At 23.5% G+C, this 19,981-nt stretch overlaps 4 protein-coding genes across 4 annotated transcripts; 3 read left to right on the top strand and 1 right to left on the bottom strand.

Annotated features, from left to right (window-relative positions):
* Positions 1 to 58: 58 nt before the first annotated feature.
* LOC128958564 (uncharacterized) lies at positions 59 to 1,212 on the top strand. Its single transcript, XM_054304443.1, has 2 exons — positions 59 to 316; positions 828 to 1,212. Exons 1-2 carry the CDS (start codon positions 216 to 218, stop codon positions 1,156 to 1,158), a joined length of 432 nt encoding a protein of 143 aa, XP_054160418.1. The 5' UTR covers positions 59 to 215; the 3' UTR covers positions 1,159 to 1,212.
* Positions 1,213 to 1,297: 85 nt separating this feature from the next.
* Positions 1,298 to 3,566, top strand: LOC128958562 (exosome component 10-like). Its single transcript, XM_054304440.1, has 6 exons — positions 1,298 to 1,451; positions 1,518 to 1,635; positions 1,719 to 2,135; positions 2,242 to 2,352; positions 2,529 to 2,672; positions 3,184 to 3,566. Coding segments are annotated over exons 1-6 (1,140 nt in total). The 5' UTR covers positions 1,298 to 1,449; the 3' UTR covers positions 3,532 to 3,566.
* Positions 3,567 to 4,473: 907 nt separating this feature from the next.
* On the bottom strand, positions 4,474 to 5,710 carry LOC128958947 (serine proteinase stubble-like). The gene is made up of 3 exons (XM_054304914.1): positions 5,595 to 5,710; positions 4,874 to 5,422; positions 4,474 to 4,796 (listed from the first exon to the last, which is right to left on the bottom strand). Exons 1-3 carry the CDS (start codon positions 5,680 to 5,682, stop codon positions 4,474 to 4,476), a joined length of 960 nt encoding a protein of 319 aa, XP_054160889.1. The 5' UTR covers positions 5,683 to 5,710.
* Positions 5,711 to 7,175: 1,465 nt separating this feature from the next.
* LOC128958563 (uncharacterized) lies at positions 7,176 to 8,325 on the top strand. The gene is made up of 2 exons (XM_054304442.1): positions 7,176 to 7,344; positions 7,421 to 8,325. Exons 1-2 carry the CDS (start codon positions 7,283 to 7,285, stop codon positions 8,184 to 8,186), a joined length of 828 nt encoding a protein of 275 aa, XP_054160417.1. The 5' UTR covers positions 7,176 to 7,282; the 3' UTR covers positions 8,187 to 8,325.
* The last annotated feature ends 11,656 nt before the right edge of the window (positions 8,326 to 19,981 follow it).

Here is a 19,981-nt window from a genome sequence, read left to right as displayed (position 1 = left end):
TATATATATATAATAACAATTTAATTTCAAAACTTTAAATTATGAATAATTCAATCAAATCTGTAGTCAATACTACTGGTAGTAGTAGTAGTAGTATTGGTATTAGTATTACTAAAAGTGGTTTCAAAAGACAAACATTTATTAACCAACTATTAAGGAGAAATCATATCAAATCTTTACCAAACATTACAGAAAAAGATATTAATTTTTGCGAAATGGATGAATTGGATCAATTGGATCAAAGAAGAAGATTTGTAGAGAAGATCACTGAACTGGTCAAACATATAAGTGATCTGATTTTAATTGATCCAAATGGGTGTGTATGTGTATGTGTATGTGTATGTGTATGTGTATGTGTATGTGTATGTGTATGTGTATGTGTATGTGTATGTGTATGTGTATGTGTATGTGTATGTGTATGTGTATGTGTATGTGTATGTATGTGTATGTGTATGTGTATGTGTATGTGTATGTGTATGTGTATGTGTATGTGTATGTGTATGTGTATGTGTATGTGTATGTGTATGTGTATGTGTATGTATGTGTATGTGTATGTGTATGTGTATGTATGTGTATGTGTATGTGTATGTATATATGTATGTGTATGTATGTGTATGTGTATGTGTATGTGTATGTGTATGTGTATGTGTATGTGTATGTGTATGTGTATGTGTATGTGTATGTGTATGTGTATGTGTATGTATATGTATATGTATGTGTGTATGTATGTGTATGTGTGTGTGTATGTATGTTTGTGTATGTGTATGTGTATGTATGGATTAATTATGATATTTATCTAATTTTTTTTCCGCACACATATGTATTAGTCAATTGATTCAATTGCGCGAACAATTGGTTAATAGTGTGGTACCACTACAACAGCCCAACAATCTATTGCCGATTGGCTCAGATCACCAACCAGTTCGGCCATTGATTGTCGTTAAAGTCAAGATTGGCGTTAAACGTCAATTAGATGACGTTCTTGAACTGACTGATCCAATGAAGATTGTCGACCCGCTTAACACTGACAATTATTGGGCTATTGGCGAAATCATCAAACAGTTTAGAAATAATTCCCAGTTACCGGTACTTAGATGGTCTGCGGAGGAATTGGCCACCAATTCGCCGCCCTCGACACCCCCGCAACCACAACAGTAACACACACACACATATACACATACATACACACACACACATACACACACACACACATATACACAYACACACACACACACACATACACACACACACACACACACACACACACACACACACAYACACATACACACACACATACACACACACACATACACACATATACACATACATACACACACACATACACACACACACACACATTATTTTCGGGGACCAAATGTTAGCTGTTTTAGTGGATCAAGTGATCGATTTCTGCAGATTATTAGACACGAAAACAATGAATGTATCGATATGTATGTGTTGTTGCTGTTTGGGATCAGATTCAAAGTGATATTATCTTTTTTTTACTTATCCGACAGGTTATCATCGTTTATACAAAATGAACTGAAAGTCGGCAAACGTATCGATCGGATCCAATCGGATGACGACAAAAGCGATCTAATGGGTGATCCCAATGACTATATCTTTGACAAAATTGTACGTATAGTTTGATTGATTGTTGTATTTGTTTTGGGATCAATTAAATAGTGATAACAACTAACTAATACTTATAAAAAAAGGGAAACTATTTGGATGAGGCGTCCGGTATTAAACAAAAAGAAGCGGATCTAGTCTTAGCCACTATTGGTTCGGATAAGCGTCTATCGGTTACGGCTACTACCACTAGTTCATCGTGGAATCGCCGAAAGATAATACACGCCAACCATAACAACAACAATAGAGGCAAAGATAATAGCAATTTGAAGCTATTGTCCGCTAAATTAGTCCAGAGATCGCAATTGAAATTCAAGGATAAAATCGATAATACAAACCATGCGTTCGTACCGATCATTAAAGACAAACCAAATTCATTGAAACCGTTGGCCATACTGTTGGAGAAGACAGAGTCGGACTTCGATACGTATTCACATCCGTATGAGTTCGAGATCGATATGTTTCGGCCGAACGATCGCTTTCTGGATATCGAAGTACCGCAGGTTTGCTCATTTGAATTGATCCAAAAATAATGACAACAAAAAATTATTGGTTTTTTATTAAAAAAATTTTTTACTTATTCTTTCAATTGATTTGCCAATTGATTAGTTCCCGAAACCGATCACTGAAACGGAATTCAAATTCATTAGAAAATCTGATGATTTGATGGAAATGTGCAATCAGTTGAAGACTTGCGATATTATTGCCGTCGATCTAGAAGTCAGTGATAGATAGATAGATAGATAGATAGATAGATAGAGAGAGAGAGAGAGAGAGAGAGATAATTATGATTTGAATTTAACAATCAAATACAAACTAATTATTAGTTTTTTAAAGTTATTTTTATTTAAACACTTTTTTTTGTTTGTTAAACATTTTTCATTATATATATATAGCATCACTCGTATCGTACATTTCAAGGGTTTACATGTTTGATACAGATATCGACAAAAACCAATGATTTTATAGTAGACGCTCTGGAACTGCGCTCAGAGATACATGTGCTCAACGAAGTGTTTACCTGTCCATCGATATTGAAAGTACAGTAATTAGTATTATTATTTATGACTATTTAATATATATCTACAGTATATTGCATAAAATCTCGGCTTTTTTTAACTGCACATAAAAATCGGTAAATAAATCACAGAAAAAAATAATTTTTAAAATTAATAAATAAGTATATAATAATTTATAATTTGTATAATTAATTAAAAAAATTTAACTGTAAGTCCGCCATTCGGTTAAATAATTTCGGGTATTTTAGCGATGGTGGGGGTAATAGCAGTGATTTATGTGTAGAGCACAACACTACCCCTATTTTTTTTCGGTTGGCATGTTTTCGGGCCAACTTTCAATAGTCGCGCTCACTATTAGGAATGGTGTGTTTATTATCATTGGAAAGTGTATTTAAAAACCTTTCCAATGATATATATCACCCCTTTCTATATTTTTTATATTTAAAGTTATACCGCTTTTAGTGGTAGTAGTAAATAGCCGAGATTTTATGCAATATACTGTATATTGTTGTTGTTGTTGTTAATGGGACAGGTATTTCACGGCGCCGACATGGATGTCCAATGGCTTCAACGTGATTTCGGTGTCTATGTGGTCAACCTATTCGATACCTATCAGGCCTCCAAACTACTCGACTTTCCCCACTTATCTCTATCGTATTTGTTGAAAAAGTACTGCAATATCGATGCCAACAAACAGTTTCAATTGGCCGACTGGCGTATACGGCCGCTAACCCCGGATATGTTACGGATAAGTACTGTAATATGCATAATACACATAATGCCAAACACTAACAGTTTCATTTGGCTTACCGATCGGTTAGTTTTTTTTGTTGTTGTTGTGGAGATCAAAGTGCCGCATGTTTTCCATATAATTAATTAAAAATTATGGGTTTTTTATATTATAATTTATATATTTTTCCTATTAATCTGTTAATTAGTCAATTGCCAACACACATATGTTCACACACACACACACACACACACACACACACACACACATATATATATATATATATATATATATACAAATAAATACATATTTACATTCATACACATATATATTATTGCTATTTGCTATTATCATTATTTGCTATATATTATTGCATTATATTAGTACTATCAGTACATATTTCTATATTTATAACTAAGATTTTTGATATATTTATACATTTAATTTGTATTTACCGTTTGAATTAGTTATTGAATTAATTTTTTGTTTTGTTTTTGTAAAACATTATTAATTTATTTGTTAAGTATTGCATTACAAACATACACACACACACACACACACACATATTATTGAATAAAATATTTTTTGTTGATAAATATTATATATATGTACTATATTATAAATTTTGATATTAAATTAGTCATTAAATTAGTAAAATATATTTTTGTAAATTTATATATACTGTATAAATTGATTTTTAAAAAAAAATATATTTAAAGTTATATAATATATATACCGTATAATAATAGAGATGTTATACAGTATATATTAAAATTAGGTATTGAAATAATCCTATAATAATATTATTTAAAAATATATATATATTTTTGATATATATATATATTAAATTTTGAGATTACTTTTATAATTATATGTAAATTATTAATCAATTTATTCATCAATAAAAAAATATATTCAACAATTAATAAAATTATATCATATATACAGTATGTATATATTATATTTTTTTTTTAGATAATTAAAAATAAATAAAAATTTAAATATAATTAAAATATAATTAAAATACTAAAAAATAATTAATTTTAAATATTTAATTAAAATAAGTTTTTTTTAAATTTTATTTAATTACTATTATTTAGTTACAGTATCTATAATCCAATCGACATATTCGGAAACACGTGTATAAATACCCGGCAGATTAGGTTCGGCACATTTGATACCATTTGAAACAATACCGGCCAATGTCCAGCGGCCATCATCACGATTACGTACGGCCAACGGTCCCCCCGAATCGCCTTCGCACGAATCTTTACCGCCAATCGAATAGCCGGCGCATACAATCGTTTTGCGGGCCACCAGCCGATGGCCGGCTCGCCGATACATTTGTTCGCACTCTCTATTGGATACGATCGGTACCCGAACTATCTGAAGCACTTCGGGTAGTGTCCGCTGTTCTGTACGGGTTATCAAAGTAAGTATTTACAGCCTTTCGGTAGGTATTTGCTATATATATATATATATAAAAACTTACGATACGATAGTATACCCCAACCGCTAACATAGGCATCCGATCCGATAAAATCGTCGTCCGATTTGCTATCGGGTAAACAAATCGGTTGAATATGCGGCTCATACTCGACATCCTCGTCCAACTCGATTAGCGCCAAATCGTTTTCAAGTGTCATGTGATTATAGCCGGGATGTATGACCACACGTTTGGCTTTACGTACGACCACTGGTAACGGTTCACTACCACCGCTACCGTCACTACTAATACTACTTTCAACTCCCGACGACGCCAACGAACCGTCCATTTTGGACATCAATTCACGGGTTTTCAGATTATATTCGCCGAATATTACTTGCAACGACCCGAACAGTCCGCTATTACAATGGGCAGCCGTAACCACCCAGTTGTGGCTGACCAGTACGGCACCGCACTTGTTGTAGCGCCACATACCGAAAAATCGGGCCTCTTTGACCAGTGCCTGCCACGGAGCTTCGCCATAGTAGGCATCGTTGCCGCCGACTATACGACTTGACCGCAACAGTTCGGCCGGTCGTTCACCACATCCCGCGGCTGTTTTTTAGAGATATATATATATATATATATATATATATATATATAAATGATATTATTATCAAATGTTTTAAATAGTATATTATTTTTTGTTGGTTTTTTTTAATTTAATTGATTTAATAATAATAAGTATTAATTAATTAATTAATTAATTAAAAATATATATATTTACCCGAAACTTGATTTTTATGTCCAATTAGTTCATTCAATATATTTAGACAATAAATTGTTAAAACAATTGATTTAATTAATGATAACATGTTTTTTGTTTTTGTTTTAAATGATAAAATAAATTAAAACTAATTTAACTTTTTTTTTGGTATTAATTAAAATATATATATAAATAAAACAAATTTAAATAAACTAATGTAACAAACAACAAATGTTTTATATTATTACTTATTAATTAATTATATATATAAAAAATACATGTATAAATATATTATTAGTAATAATAATAATAAATAATTTTTTTTTTAAATGTGATTATTTGATGAAAAAATAAAATCAACAATTATTTTATATGTTTGTGACCAACACTTATGATTGACTACTGAATCACATACTAAATGAAACTTTAAAAAAAAAAAATTATTTACAAATTTTTTTGTCGTTTAAAAATCCTTTTTCAATTCAGGGATTTATTTCAATACAGTTGACTAATACTACTGACTAAAAGTAGACTAAAAATAATAATTATAATAAAAAGTTTAGACACTTTTAATTAAGACAATAATAATCTCCCGGAAATCTCTGTGTGTTTTAAGCCCTTTATATATTCATATATCGGTTAATATGTCATATTTAGAGAGAGAGAGAGAGAGAGAGAGAGAGAGAGAGAGAGAGAGAGAGAGAGAGAGAGAGAGAATGAAAGAGAGAGAATGAAAGAGAGAGAAAGAGAGAGAGAGAGAGAGAGAGAATGAAAGAGAGAGAGAGAGATAAACAAAAAAAATTGTTAATTAATCACTAATTATATATATATATAAAGATATTATTTGATATATGAATAAAAAAAAACTTTTTTATTATAGAAAATTTATATCTTTTAAAAAAAACTTATTAATAGTTTTATCAAATATTTTTTTTTTTTTTTGATGAACTCTCACTTTTATACGAGTACTTTACAAACAAATAGACAAAAAAAATACATTCAATAATCATTACTGGCTTTTCACTTATCAATCATTTTATTTTACTTTAAAAAAAAATTTATTTATTAATAAATTATAAAGTTTTTCATAATTTAAAAATTTTTCAACTATACTGTATAAGTTTCCCATTATATTTATTAATAATTAATTAAATTATCAAATATATATATATATGTATAGTACATAATGATATACACTGTATAATAATAAGTTAATAATAAATCCAATAATTAATATTAACTAATAATATAAATATTAAAAGTTTAAAAACTTTAATATTTATTTAATAGTTTTGATTATTGTTATGTAATTACTGTACAGTAATGTATAGTATTAATAGTATACTACTGTATAGTAGAGTAGAGTACAAAACTGTTGTTATAACCGGTTTGGTTCCTAAGTATTACTATTATTATTATTTTGTAATACATTAATAGATTACGGGTTTTAATGTTATATAATAATTATTATTATTATTTTTGCTAAATTAAAAAAAATGTTATAAACTTTAAACTAAACTAAACTATAAAAAAAAATGATTTTAATTTCATATAATTTAATAATTTATTTTTTAGGTTTTAGGTTCGGTTTCTAATAACAACTACACATTAAATGATACATTAGTTTGGTTTACACACATCTAGTGTTTTGGTTTTTTACATACAGTTTGTTGTTATTGTGTTATTGATTATCAAAAAACACAACAACAATGTTGTCGTCGATAATGATATCACAACACGTGTTGGCCATCAAAGTGTCTACTCATCAGAGGTTTGTTTTGTTGTTGTTGTTGTTGTTGAAGATCTTTTTGATGTCTTAATTGACCACAACTTTTATGTCACTTTAGATGTCTTCGATTGGTTACCGATTGTCTGAAGAAGACGATGGCAACGATGACAACGACAACGACAACAACAACACCAACACATGTGAACCGATTGTTGTTGTCTTCATCGGCAATGATTAGTTGCCGTCAAGACATCCGTACATACCATCATCAACAACAACAACATTATGATTATCACCATAAGTCGCCGCCACCACCACTACCGCCGATGTCGATGACAATTGTTCCCAATGCACTTCCAGGCTATCATCCAGGACATCATCATCAGCGGCAGCCGCCAATCAATGAACTACCGCCGCAACCGTCGACTATCTTAAACAAATGGATCCGTGAGGTAGTGATGGACACCACAAACAACACTGGTATCGGTGTTGTGGTGCCGAAACAGGCGCCTGCCGTCCAATCAAATCGTACGATGCGTTTGGATTACGTAATAATACGTGACCCGCGATCGTACAGCCACTTGACGGTCATTCGCCGCCGGAAAATGTCTAAACATAAACGTATGAAATGGCGTAAGAAGATGGTAGCCATGCTTAAGAAGAAGAATTTGAAGAAAAATATAATGAAAGAAAAGGTATTCAGAGCGGAACTGTTGGCCCAAATCAAAGAAGCCGAAGATTTTGATCCGGAACTGTATGTCAACAATATATTGGATACAATAGATCGTCAGCCGAAAGACATAACCAAAGAAGAATATTTCGAACACATCAGGAATTTGATCCGAAAGAATCGTAAAGAAACTAATTTTATTGTCGAAAACTAATTGATTGATTGATTGATTTGATTTGATCGGGGAATAGTCATCGGCGGTAGTGTTGTTGTTGGCAGATATTGGCCACAGTTTTTTTGATGAACCAATAATTAGATAACTTGTAGTTTATTATTATTATTATTATTATTATATAATATATACTGTATATGACATCAATGTCTGTTTAATAAATTTTTTTGTTTGTTTAGTAATAATCTAATCATTATTTTCTATTCAAATAAATAAATAAAAAAAATATATAAATAAAAATTTTTAAACTTTTTTTTTTGTTTCTATGTTTAGTTAGTGAATTAAAATTTTAAAAAATTAATGTATAAATTCTAGTTATTATTATTATTATGAAAAAAATTAAATTATATAATTAATTGAAACATTAAACATCAATTAGCAGTCATATAGATATATATAATTTGATTGTTAAATATATTATTATTATTTTTTTGGTAGTAATTGTATGCAAATTGTTATATATATTATTATTATTATAGTTATAACAATTTGCATACAATTACTACCAAAAAAATAATAATAATATATTTAACAATCAAATTATATATATTATAGATATACTGTATTTATAGATATATATATATATATAGATATATATATAGATATTTATATGTATGACCGCGACTAAGTTTAATATTATGATATTTATAGTATATTAATTTACAAACAAAAAAAACAATACAATTTATTATCAAATTTTATATAACACTATTAAATAAAATAAATATTGTTTAAACATTAAAAATTAAAAAAAATAATTTTAAATTTCTTAATTTATAATTAATACTTAAAAATATTTACATTATACTATTGGATAAAAATAATAAAATTATAAATAAAAATATAATTAGAAATTTAATAAAAATAAATACTTGATTACTTTTTTCTATATTTTTTTATATAAATATTACAAAAATTAATTAATTAATTAATTAATAAAGAATATAATAATGTAATTTTAAAAAGTTAACAAACATTGAAATTAATAATTTATTTACCTATTAGTGTATTAAGATTTTTTATTTATAAAATTTATTTTGTATATATATATATTTTTTTTTTAAAAAAAGCATTATAATTTTTTGTTGATTTATTTTTTAAATAATTATTTAACTAAAGAGTGACATATATTTAAAAAAAATAGTTTTAGATATTTAAATCAAATATATTTGATTACAATTATGAATAATTATGACTAATAGTAATATTTACAAAACATATTAAGAAAGTTTGTTAAACTAAAAATTTATAAACAAATAAAAGTTTGAATTTTTCATAAACAATAAGTTGTTAATTAATATTATTTTTTAAAAATTTTACTATTAATATAACTAATAAATATTTATAAATGTATTGATAATTTTAAGTGTAGTTAAAAAAATATATAAGAAAATTTATTGAACTAAAAATTATTTTGTTATTTTTTCAAAAAAAAAATCAATTAATAATAAAATATTTCATAAGCATATTCAATATTGTTTTATAATGTATTAGTGAAAATTATATAAATAATATATTATAAAATACTTTTATATAACTTTAACTAAATTAATAGTTTTTATTTTATTTTTTAATTAAAGAAAATAATATATATGAGACCAGTTGTTATCATAACATAATTTATAAACAATTATGTTATGAATTTATTTTGTTTGAAAAATTCAATTAATAATTTAAATGTAAATAAAAATTTGTTTTTTTAGATGATAATTTCTAAAATAAAATCAACAATTATTAATATATATATATATATAAATTGATTAATTAGAAAAATATTTCCCCCCTGTTATACAATAATATATATATTAATATCAAATGTTAAAATCAATTAGTAGAGTATTACTGGATATTAATTAAACTATAAATATTTATTACAATAACAATATACACACAATATATATATATATAGCTGTATATAAATTAATAGTTTATAGTTAATAGAAAATATGAGACATTTTTTGCAACAAAAATTATATTGAAAAAAAAACAGTTATGTTATGATTTTGAAAAAATTCAAACCAATAGTTTGAATGTAAATAACGAATTGTTTTTTTTAAATAACAAATTCTTTAACAAAAACAACAAATTATTAATAATACATAAATATAAAATGTATAATCAATTTGTATTTAAAACAATTCATAATAACTTTACTTAAAGTTAGTTTAGTTTTATATATATACTGTAAGTAACAGTAAATAATTTATATTATATATATATTTATTAATAATTTATAGCTAAACTTAATACAATAATAATATTCAACTAATTTACTGTTAATACAGTATATTTAAAAATATATATTTAATTCATATATATATATATATATATATATATATATATATATATATATATATATATATATATATATATAAATCATACATATAATATATATATATATATATATATACTTTATATTAGAGGTAAGTTTATATTAAATATTTTTATAGAATAATAATTATTTAAGTATTTAATTTTTAATATATTAGCTAATGTGAGAAATATATTACTATAAATAAGTTTTAATAACAAACTAATATCACATATCAACTATTGGTCGTATAATTTAACACAAAAAGCATAACAACTGTGAGTAAAATATAATTTTATTATTTTTTGATTTAAAAAAAACAATAATTAAATTTTACTATAAAATAACAAACATTTTTTTATAGACTCCAAAAAAAAATAAATATGACAACTAATATCAACATTGATATCTTGAATATTACATCAATTACTAATGAAACAATCGATACTAATAATAACGAAATACAATTTAGCGATAATATAGTAACTAATTGTAAGAAACATTTTTATCAAAAAAAAAATCAATTAATAGTTAATTAACAAATTAATTAATTAGTTAATTAATTTTTTTAAAACAGATCCTATAGATGTCAAAATCAATGTCAAATTACACTTGTCTTATGCATAGTAATGGCATTAATGTTAATATCGGCGATAGTTGTCATCATTTATCGCAAACATACAGTAATTACTGCATAAAAATTTCGGACAAACTATTAGTGATAGAAATGATCAGACAATTGATTGATGACAACAATGACAACAACATCAGTTGTGGACCAAACAATTTGATTGAACTTCAGATACGACAACAACAACAACAACAACAACAACAACAACAACAACATATGGATTGAAAGATCAAATCATATGAATAAAAAAAAAATGTTTGATATTTCATATAATACTTTATAAAAAAAATATTTTATAAAACTTAAAAGGTATTGTATTTGTTTATAATAATTGAAATTAAAATAATAATAATAATAATAATACTAATAATAATCAAATTTATTGTTTATAAAATGTTTAGAAATTTTTATACATTTTTTTTGGTGCTTGTATTACAATTAATAAATTATCTACATTTTAATATATTGATTATTGCTGATTATAATATACCTATAATATATAGTGAATAAAAATTAGTTATTATTATAGAATTAAATTTAGTAATTAAAATAATAAAAAATAAAATACATTTAAAAAAAATTAATTTTTGTTTGTTAAAACAATTTTAATTTATATAAATAATTTTTTTTAAAAAAAAATATTATAATAAAAAAAACAAACAAAATACACAATAGTATTACATATATTATAACATATATTGTTTAAAACAGTATTAACAATCCAATCAATAAATTTTGATATACGTATTAATAGCATTTGTGTAGTGGGGTCGGGATTAAAACAATAACTAAGAGTAATGTAACTTAATATTTAATATATTATTATATGTTTTTTATTATCAAAAGTATATCACTTTTAAAAAAAATAATAGTGTTTTGATCAGGGTTTTAAGAAAATAAATGCCTGCCCTGGCAATGCCCAAATAGATGCCATAAATGCCTGGCATTTTGGGCATCTATTTTATTTGCCTGCCAATTTAAATTGCTAAAAAGCAAATGTATTTATAAAAATAATGTAATTTAGTGTTTTAACGTGTTAAATAAATTTGCTTATTTCCAATGATTTTATCTTTTAATTAAAGGTATACAAAACAAAAATACATTATAAAAACAATGTTTTATAAATTAATTAATAATATAAAATTTAAATAATAGGTGTCACCACATGAAAATAGATGCCCAGGGCATGGCAGAGAGAGGGCAGGCATTTGGCAAAATTGGCATCTATTGTTTATGCCTGCCATTTTTAAAACCCTGGTTTTGATACAAAATTTTCTACAATTTTGTTTTTTTTAAAAACGTATTATTGATAGTACTGTATGTTTAAACTATTGAAGGCATACATTCATACACTCAAAGCTCAGTCAAATAAAATAAAACTTAAGTATCAATATTACTAAAAATAATTGAGAAAAAAAATTAAATAAAATTTTATATAATACATTAAGTTATTTATTTTTAAAATAATTTAATTAAATCTATTATTATATTTTATTAGAAATAAATATATATATAAATATTATTTAATTGAAATTAAAATCATGCTATAGTATATCATAGTTAGTAAACTATTGTTGTTTTTTACAGTATAATTATATTGCATTATGTTGATGTATACTAAAGATAACAGTCCTATTGACTGTTATCTGTTTGCTTATTATGCATATTAGTTTTAATATAAAATAATACTGATTAAGCAAATATAAAATTAAATACTCATTATTAAATAAATACTAAAATAATACTGTACTTGTATTTTTGCACTTAAAAATACTGTTAATTAATATATAGGTTTTTACGGCTTTTTTTTGTAGTAATACTATGTAATACTTTTGTTATATTACAATTTTAAATACTATTATTTTAATACTTATTGTTATTGTTGTTAATTACTATAATTTAATATTGTTGTGGTTTATTAGTGACTAGTGTTGTGCGTTAATACTGAATTTAATACTATTAGATATTTAAGGGTTAATACTATTTTGGTTTCAATACATTGTAAAACAATACTAAGGTAAATACTATTGTAATACTGAGTATAATTATTGTTATATATTGTTATTGTTATATATTGTTATTGTTATTATTATTGTTATTATTATTATTATTATTATTATTATTATTATTATTATTATTATTATTATTATTATTATTATTATTATTATTGTATAATTACTGTCAGGCAAAGAAGTACATGTATTGTGGCGCCGGTACTGCCATCTATCGATGGATACCGACACCACATACAATAGAGTTGTAAACGGGATTTCTGTTTTTAGTCCCAACGGGATAAACCAGGTGTCCCGGGATTTAAAAGTTAAAGTTATATAATTAAGGGATAATTACCCGAGTAAACCCGGGAATTATCCCGTCTAAAAATAGTAGTCTATTATAATTAGGGTTAAATACTAAACGGAAATATTAAGGAATATTAGTGGGAACATTAAGTAGTAAATATAATGTCTTTGTTATTAATGGGAATATATTTAGTAATGTCTAAGTGAGGGGAACTTACATATTGTATAGTAGGGCTTGTGTGCACACGACACTCATTGGTGTCGTCTGCAAACAATAAGACCTATTGATTCAAAAGCATATAAATACTGATGTAGTTCTCATTGTAAACTGACTCAAGTGTTGAGTTAGGACTTCGACTAGTCTGCTCAATACACAGAGCTATAAGAGTTCGGACTTCGAATAGTTAACTCTTAACAGTGAGCTTAGGCTCTGCCTGGACTGGCCTGCCTCTGCTTTGCATCGACTTGCAAAGCATTGGTCAGCAGTTCCGGGCAGTGCAGTTATGTATTGTATATTGTTATGAACTTTACTTTACTATTGTATACTTATATTTTATTATTATCAAATAAACAATTCATTTAATTATTATACTGTGTGTACCATTATTACGGATTACTTCATTGTGTCGACTGGGATATTGTAGAGGATAGTTGGTCCTCAGCGAAGGCTATTATCGGACGGTCTTCGGCGAGATCTACGGTCGGACAGATCTCGGGTTGTGTGTGTCGACTAAGGTCTCGGGACATAAAGTGCATATGACGGGAGAAAAGACGGCAACACAACACAATATTATAACAAAAATAATTTTTTATTTTCAATATTATTATTAAATTAAAATTTATTTTACACTTTTACATAATAAAATTCTTTTCAATAAAATAATATAATAAAATAAAACGAAAATATTATTATTATTATATATATATAATATTAAATGATTTATAAAATTATAATTGAATTGAAAATAAAATAAAAATAACAAAATTTTATTTATTTATTAATTATATATATATATATATATATTATGTATTTATTTTAAAAATATAATTAATTTACTGTAAAATACTAACTAAAACTAATTTTCTTGTATATAGATATTATTAAATTAATTTTGATATTATTTTCTGTAAAATTTCTAGTAAAAACATTTAAAAATTTTTTAATTAAATTTATTGAAAATCAATAATGAAACAATTTAAATTTACTTTAAAAATATTTGTTCGTAAATTTTATATTGTTTTTTTTATAACGTTTGCTAAGTTTACACATAAAAAAAGGTATAAAAAACATCATAATTATTGTAAACATTATAATTTTTCAACAAATCTTTAATATTTAACAAAAATTTTTTTTATTATTATTAACTTTTCTATATACAGTAGTTTTAAATAATGTTATAATAATTTTTTTACAACTCCTGAAAGTCTGTCGGTCTGCCTGTCTGTCTGTCTGTTTGTCTGTCTGTCTGACTGTCAGTCAGTTTGTCAGTGAGGTGTCCAATGAGTGTCCAAAAAATATCGACAAATAAAATATGTAATTAAATTACATTTATACTACTTTATTTATTTGTTTTTTTTGTAAAATAATTAAATAACTATCAAATAAACAATATTATCAATCGATTTAATTATTAATATACAGTATATTCCTTATATATATATATTCACGAATTCCTGAAAGGAATACGTATATGCATTCTAAAAGTCTGTCTGTCTGTCTGTCTGTCCCATGAGGACATAGGTTCGAATCCAGGCTCCGCTACAAAATTTTTTTTGATTTTTTTTTGATTTTTTTTGATTTTTTTAGATTTTTTCCTTTTTAAGTTAAGGAATTCGTGTGGAAATGCTTTTAAAGCATTCTCAACTGGTTTTTTTTTATAGATTTTAGTTTAGATTTTTATTTATATTTTACAACACTTCCGAGTCTATCATCGACATCATTATCATCATAATTGGCTGCCAATCAATGTACTACTGGCGCAACCGTTGGCTATCTTAAAACAAATGGATCCGTGCGGGTAGTGATGGACACCACAAACAACACTGGTATCGGTGTTGTTGTTGTTGTGCCGAAACAGGCGCCTGCCGTCCAACCACACCAACCAAACAATTGGCCATTCCGTGATCGGTAGGGGGGGGGACGGGGACTAAAGTCCGCGGGTGTCGAGAGGCTACCACACGGTTTATGAGTGTGTGTGTGTGTGTGTGTGTGTTTACAATAACATTGGGCACCAATACCCCCTCCCCACCAGCCCTAAAAACAGGTTATTTTATCGGCACAGGTATGTAATAGGTGTGTGTATATCACGGGTCAGATGGTGTCCATTGTTTGTATTTATTGGTTGTGATACTACTCAATGATATGGACATATATGTGGTGCCCGACCCCACCCTCCCCCCGGTTGATGATGACTATAATAATAATAATAATTATTATTATTATTATTTAAAAAAAAATTAAAACATAATAATAGATTCTACAGTTTAAACACTAATATTATATTAAATAACTTAAAATTATAATAATTTTTTTTTTCAAAAATTGCATTATTATATTATTTTAGTTTAATTTTATTATTCATTAATCAACTAAAATGTTATAACATATAATTTGAATTGAATAAATATAACTAACTTTAAAAAAATAAATATTTTTAAAAATAATTTTATTAGTATATAATTCAATAAAAACAATCTAAATAATAATATTTAATTTACAATATATTTAGAAAAAATTAAATAAATTTTAAAAACTATTGAATTAATTTTTATTTTTTATGAATTATTTTTTATTAGAGAGATTTATTAATATATTATTAGTATATTATTATTTTATTAATTATATGATTACAATTAATGCAATTATTTTTGTTTGTTTTAGTTTAATACTGTATTTATTTTTCTAGTTTTTTTTGTATTAATTATATTTGTATTAAAATAATTTATTAGTATTATTATTATTGACAGCTAAGATTTAACTAATATATAAATAAAATAATTATTATTATCATAGTGAATATTATATTAAATTATAAAAAATTAAAACTAAAATATAATAAAAAAAATTTATTAACTATAGTGTAATGTTTAGATTATTTTTAAAACATTTAAAGTTATCGGAGATTTGTTTCAGTAGTATTTGTTAGCATAGAGTACAATAACTATACAAAATATTTGTGTTTATTAGTAATAATTTTTTTTTTAAAAAAATAGATATTATTTGTAATATAATTTTTTTTAAATCTGAAAAATACTATTTATTTTAATGCCAACTAAATAAAAATATGGTTAAACAAATTAAAAGTTATTAAATTACATGTATTTTTATTATAATTATTATTAAAAACAAGTTATAAAAACATTACCAGAATCTAATATTTCTATTTAATAAATAAATTTTTCATAATATTAGAAGCAATGATGTTATAATAGAAAATAAATTTTATAATATATCATATTATATAAAAAATAATTATTATTATTACTATTTTTCTATTTTGTCAAATATTTAGCTGTTATGCTATATTATTGATTAATAACTGTATGTGATTCAAACTATATTATTTTATAACTAACATAACAGTATTGTTATTAATATATTGTTTTCAATTACTAAATATTACTTTATATTTATATTAAATTACTGTAAAAGTTTTATATATATTTATATAATTAATTTAATTAATTTAAATTAAAGTAATAGTTGTAGTATTTTGTTTGCTATAATATTTCTAACTTATATATATATATATATATATATATATATATATATATATTGATTTTGATTATTTTAGTTCACTGATTGTTTAATCGATATAAGTTTACATAAATAACAGTTAACTTAAAAAAAACTTGTAATTAAAACTAATTAACTAAAAATATAACCAAAAAAAATATTCATACTATTTTTATTTGCAAAAAAATAATACAAATTTTATATAATTTAATATCTTTAACTATTTTTTATTTTTAGTTAATTTAATAACAAAAATATTTATATATATATATATGATAAGATTATATCATGTTTATGTCATTAGTAAATATAACTAATAAGCAATAAATCAATAAATTATTTTATTTTATTTTAAAAAAATAATTTAACAACATATAAGCAGTTTGTTTGTATTTTTATATTACTATATATATTTAATACTATTGGTACCGTATATTACAATACAATCATTATGTTTACTAAACAATTGTTTTTTATGTTATCATCGCTTCACAACTACTACTACTACAGTACAGTATTGTATGTCTAATAATAATAAATATAAATAAAAATTATTATTTATATAAGCTATTATTTATTTTAAAATAAAATAAATTAATTAATTAGTTAAAAATAAATATTAACTAAAAAAATAAAGCAAAAAAAATAAATAACATAATTAAACACAAAATATATTTTATTTATAATTTTAAAACTTAAACTTATAATAAAAATTAAATAGATAAATTAAATAGAATAAATCTAAATGATATATTAATATATTTAAAAAAATATGTATCCCATAGACTTATAGGTATATAAAAAATTATATAAATATAATTTAAATATATTTTTAAAAAATAAAAACTTTTCTTTTAAATTAAAAAAATTATTATTCTATATTATATATTAATATTATTTCAAAAATTCTATTATTAAATCATAATATTTCTATAATAATAATAATAGTGACAAAACAAATCATTATAATAATAATAATTATACATATACATAATACATATTTCTTATAATTGATTTTCATGCTTTATTCAAATCTATATTTATCGAAAAAAAAAATTTCTAAATTTTTCTTTACTTTGACCGCCATTTTCTCTATGTTCCCGAAGAGATATCAAAATTTTAATGCAACTTTTCTATACATTATTAGTAGTCCTCTAACCGAATCTGAAGTCAGAATTTCAAAATTCGCAAAAAAAATTACTACACACAGACGGACAAACTCACAGACAAAAATAGGCTCGTATAGATTTCAGTAAACAAAACTTTTCAAGATTTTTTTTGGAAAATATTCAATATTTAATAAAATAAATTTCTTTCAGCATAATATAAAATATTAATATTTATATATTTTTTAAAAATCAATATGTGATTGAACTTATTTGAAAAATAACTAAAACAACTATTACTAAACTGTCTATAATATTATTTTGTATATATATTTATATATATTAGAAAAACAATTTTTATTTTTATTTTAAAAATATAATATAAATATCGGTGACAACAAACATTGTTTTGTTAGTCACTATATTTTTTTGTTAAGTATAAAGTTTTAATTAATTAATTATTTTTGTTTGAGGATTATTTGATATGTCTAATATTAATATAAATATAAATAAAAATAACATTTATATTAACTTTTAATAAATTAGTTTGTTGTATAAAAAGTCATTCAAATTGATGAATATTCTAAAATTAGTAAAAGAATAGCTATACATGTTCTGCGGGACAAACTAGTAATTATTAATATTATAATAAAATATATGTAATCCATAATAAACTTAAAGGTATTAAAAAACTATATAAATAAAATTAAATATATTAAAAAATTTTTAAAAAATTATTATTCTATATAATACATTAATATTTTATCAAATTTTCTAGTAATTTTAATAAAATATATTCTATTTTTGAATCATTATATTTCTATATTACTAATGATATCGAAAAAACAAGTCAAAATAATAATAAAGTTTTTTAAAATAATATTATTATCATTATATATATATATATATATATATATATTGTATTATAAAATATTAACATACCTCCACCACCCAAAAAAAAGTAAAAACAATCTGAAACCGACATGCACCTCCACCACCCATTTAGTAAACATTATCGGAAACACCTACATTACAATTCAATTTAAAAAATACCTAAAATAACTATAAAAATTATTAAAACTAATATCATAAACTAGTAAATCAAAGCTAACAATTTATTTCAAATATTATTAACATTATCAAGTTTATTTAAAAATTTTAATAAAATATAATAATAATATAAATAAAAATTACAGTAATATTTACTATTATTTATTTGAAATTTATTATTTTAATAATATTTATTAACTAAACAAAATAAGAATAAAAAAGCATATGAAATTGTAATTAAAATAAACAGTGCTGTTCTAAAAATTGTAAAATTAATAAAAATTGTGTTAAAGAAAAAATAAAACTGTAAGATTGTAATATATGTTTATTTAAAACAATTATTTATATATACAGTTTATTATATAGAATATTAATTATATATAGCAATAAAATAAAAATAAAAATATAATTTATTTTTATTATTAAATAAATAATTTTTTTAGTAGTTTAATAAAATTAATTTTGATAAAAAAATGTTCAAACAATTTAACTTAAATATCTGTATTTTAGTACATTATATTAATAATTGAAATTTCTCGGTATATGTTTATTATTTCTAACAACAAACAATTTCACTGGAGTTATATATTTTTTAAAAAAGTAAATGTTTAAAGAATTATTATTATTTTTAAATTGAATATTT

Source organism: Oppia nitens, unplaced genomic scaffold (assembly GCF_028296485.1).
Source record: "Oppia nitens isolate AA-2021 unplaced genomic scaffold, nextdenovo-longstitch-racon4-pilon3 scaffold3_pilon_pilon_pilon, whole genome shotgun sequence".
NCBI classification, from domain to species: domain Eukaryota; kingdom Metazoa; phylum Arthropoda; class Arachnida; order Sarcoptiformes; family Oppiidae; genus Oppia; species Oppia nitens.
This window is presented reverse-complemented; position numbering and strand designations above follow the sequence as displayed.

Bases quoted from the DNA above. Each gene is read 5' to 3' on its own strand.
- LOC128958564 (XM_054304443.1), top strand. From the start codon at position 216: ATGGATGAATTGGATCAATTGGATCAAAGAAGAAGATTTGTAGAGAAG. The intron at 317-827 runs GTGTGTATGTGT...CATATGTATTAG, and splicing joins ATTTTAATTGATCCAAATGG to TCAATTGATTCAATTGCGCG.
- LOC128958562 (XM_054304440.1), top strand. The intron at 1,636-1,718 runs GTACGTATAGTT...TTATAAAAAAAG, and splicing joins ACTATATCTTTGACAAAATT to GGAAACTATTTGGATGAGGC. The intron at 2,673-3,183 runs GTACAGTAATTA...TTAATGGGACAG, and splicing joins CCTGTCCATCGATATTGAAA to GTATTTCACGGCGCCGACAT.
- LOC128958947 (XM_054304914.1), bottom strand. From the start codon at position 5,682: ATGTTATCATTAATTAAATCAATTGTTTTAACAATTTATTGTCTAAAT. The intron at 5,423-5,594 runs GTAAATATATAT...TCTAAAAAACAG, and splicing joins ACATAAAAATCAAGTTTCGG to CCGCGGGATGTGGTGAACGA. The intron at 4,797-4,873 runs GTAAGTTTTTAT...TAACCCGTACAG, and splicing joins TTGGGGTATACTATCGTATC to AACAGCGGACACTACCCGAA.
- LOC128958563 (XM_054304442.1), top strand. From the start codon at position 7,283: ATGTTGTCGTCGATAATGATATCACAACACGTGTTGGCCATCAAAGTG. The intron at 7,345-7,420 runs GTTTGTTTTGTT...ATGTCACTTTAG, and splicing joins AAAGTGTCTACTCATCAGAG to ATGTCTTCGATTGGTTACCG.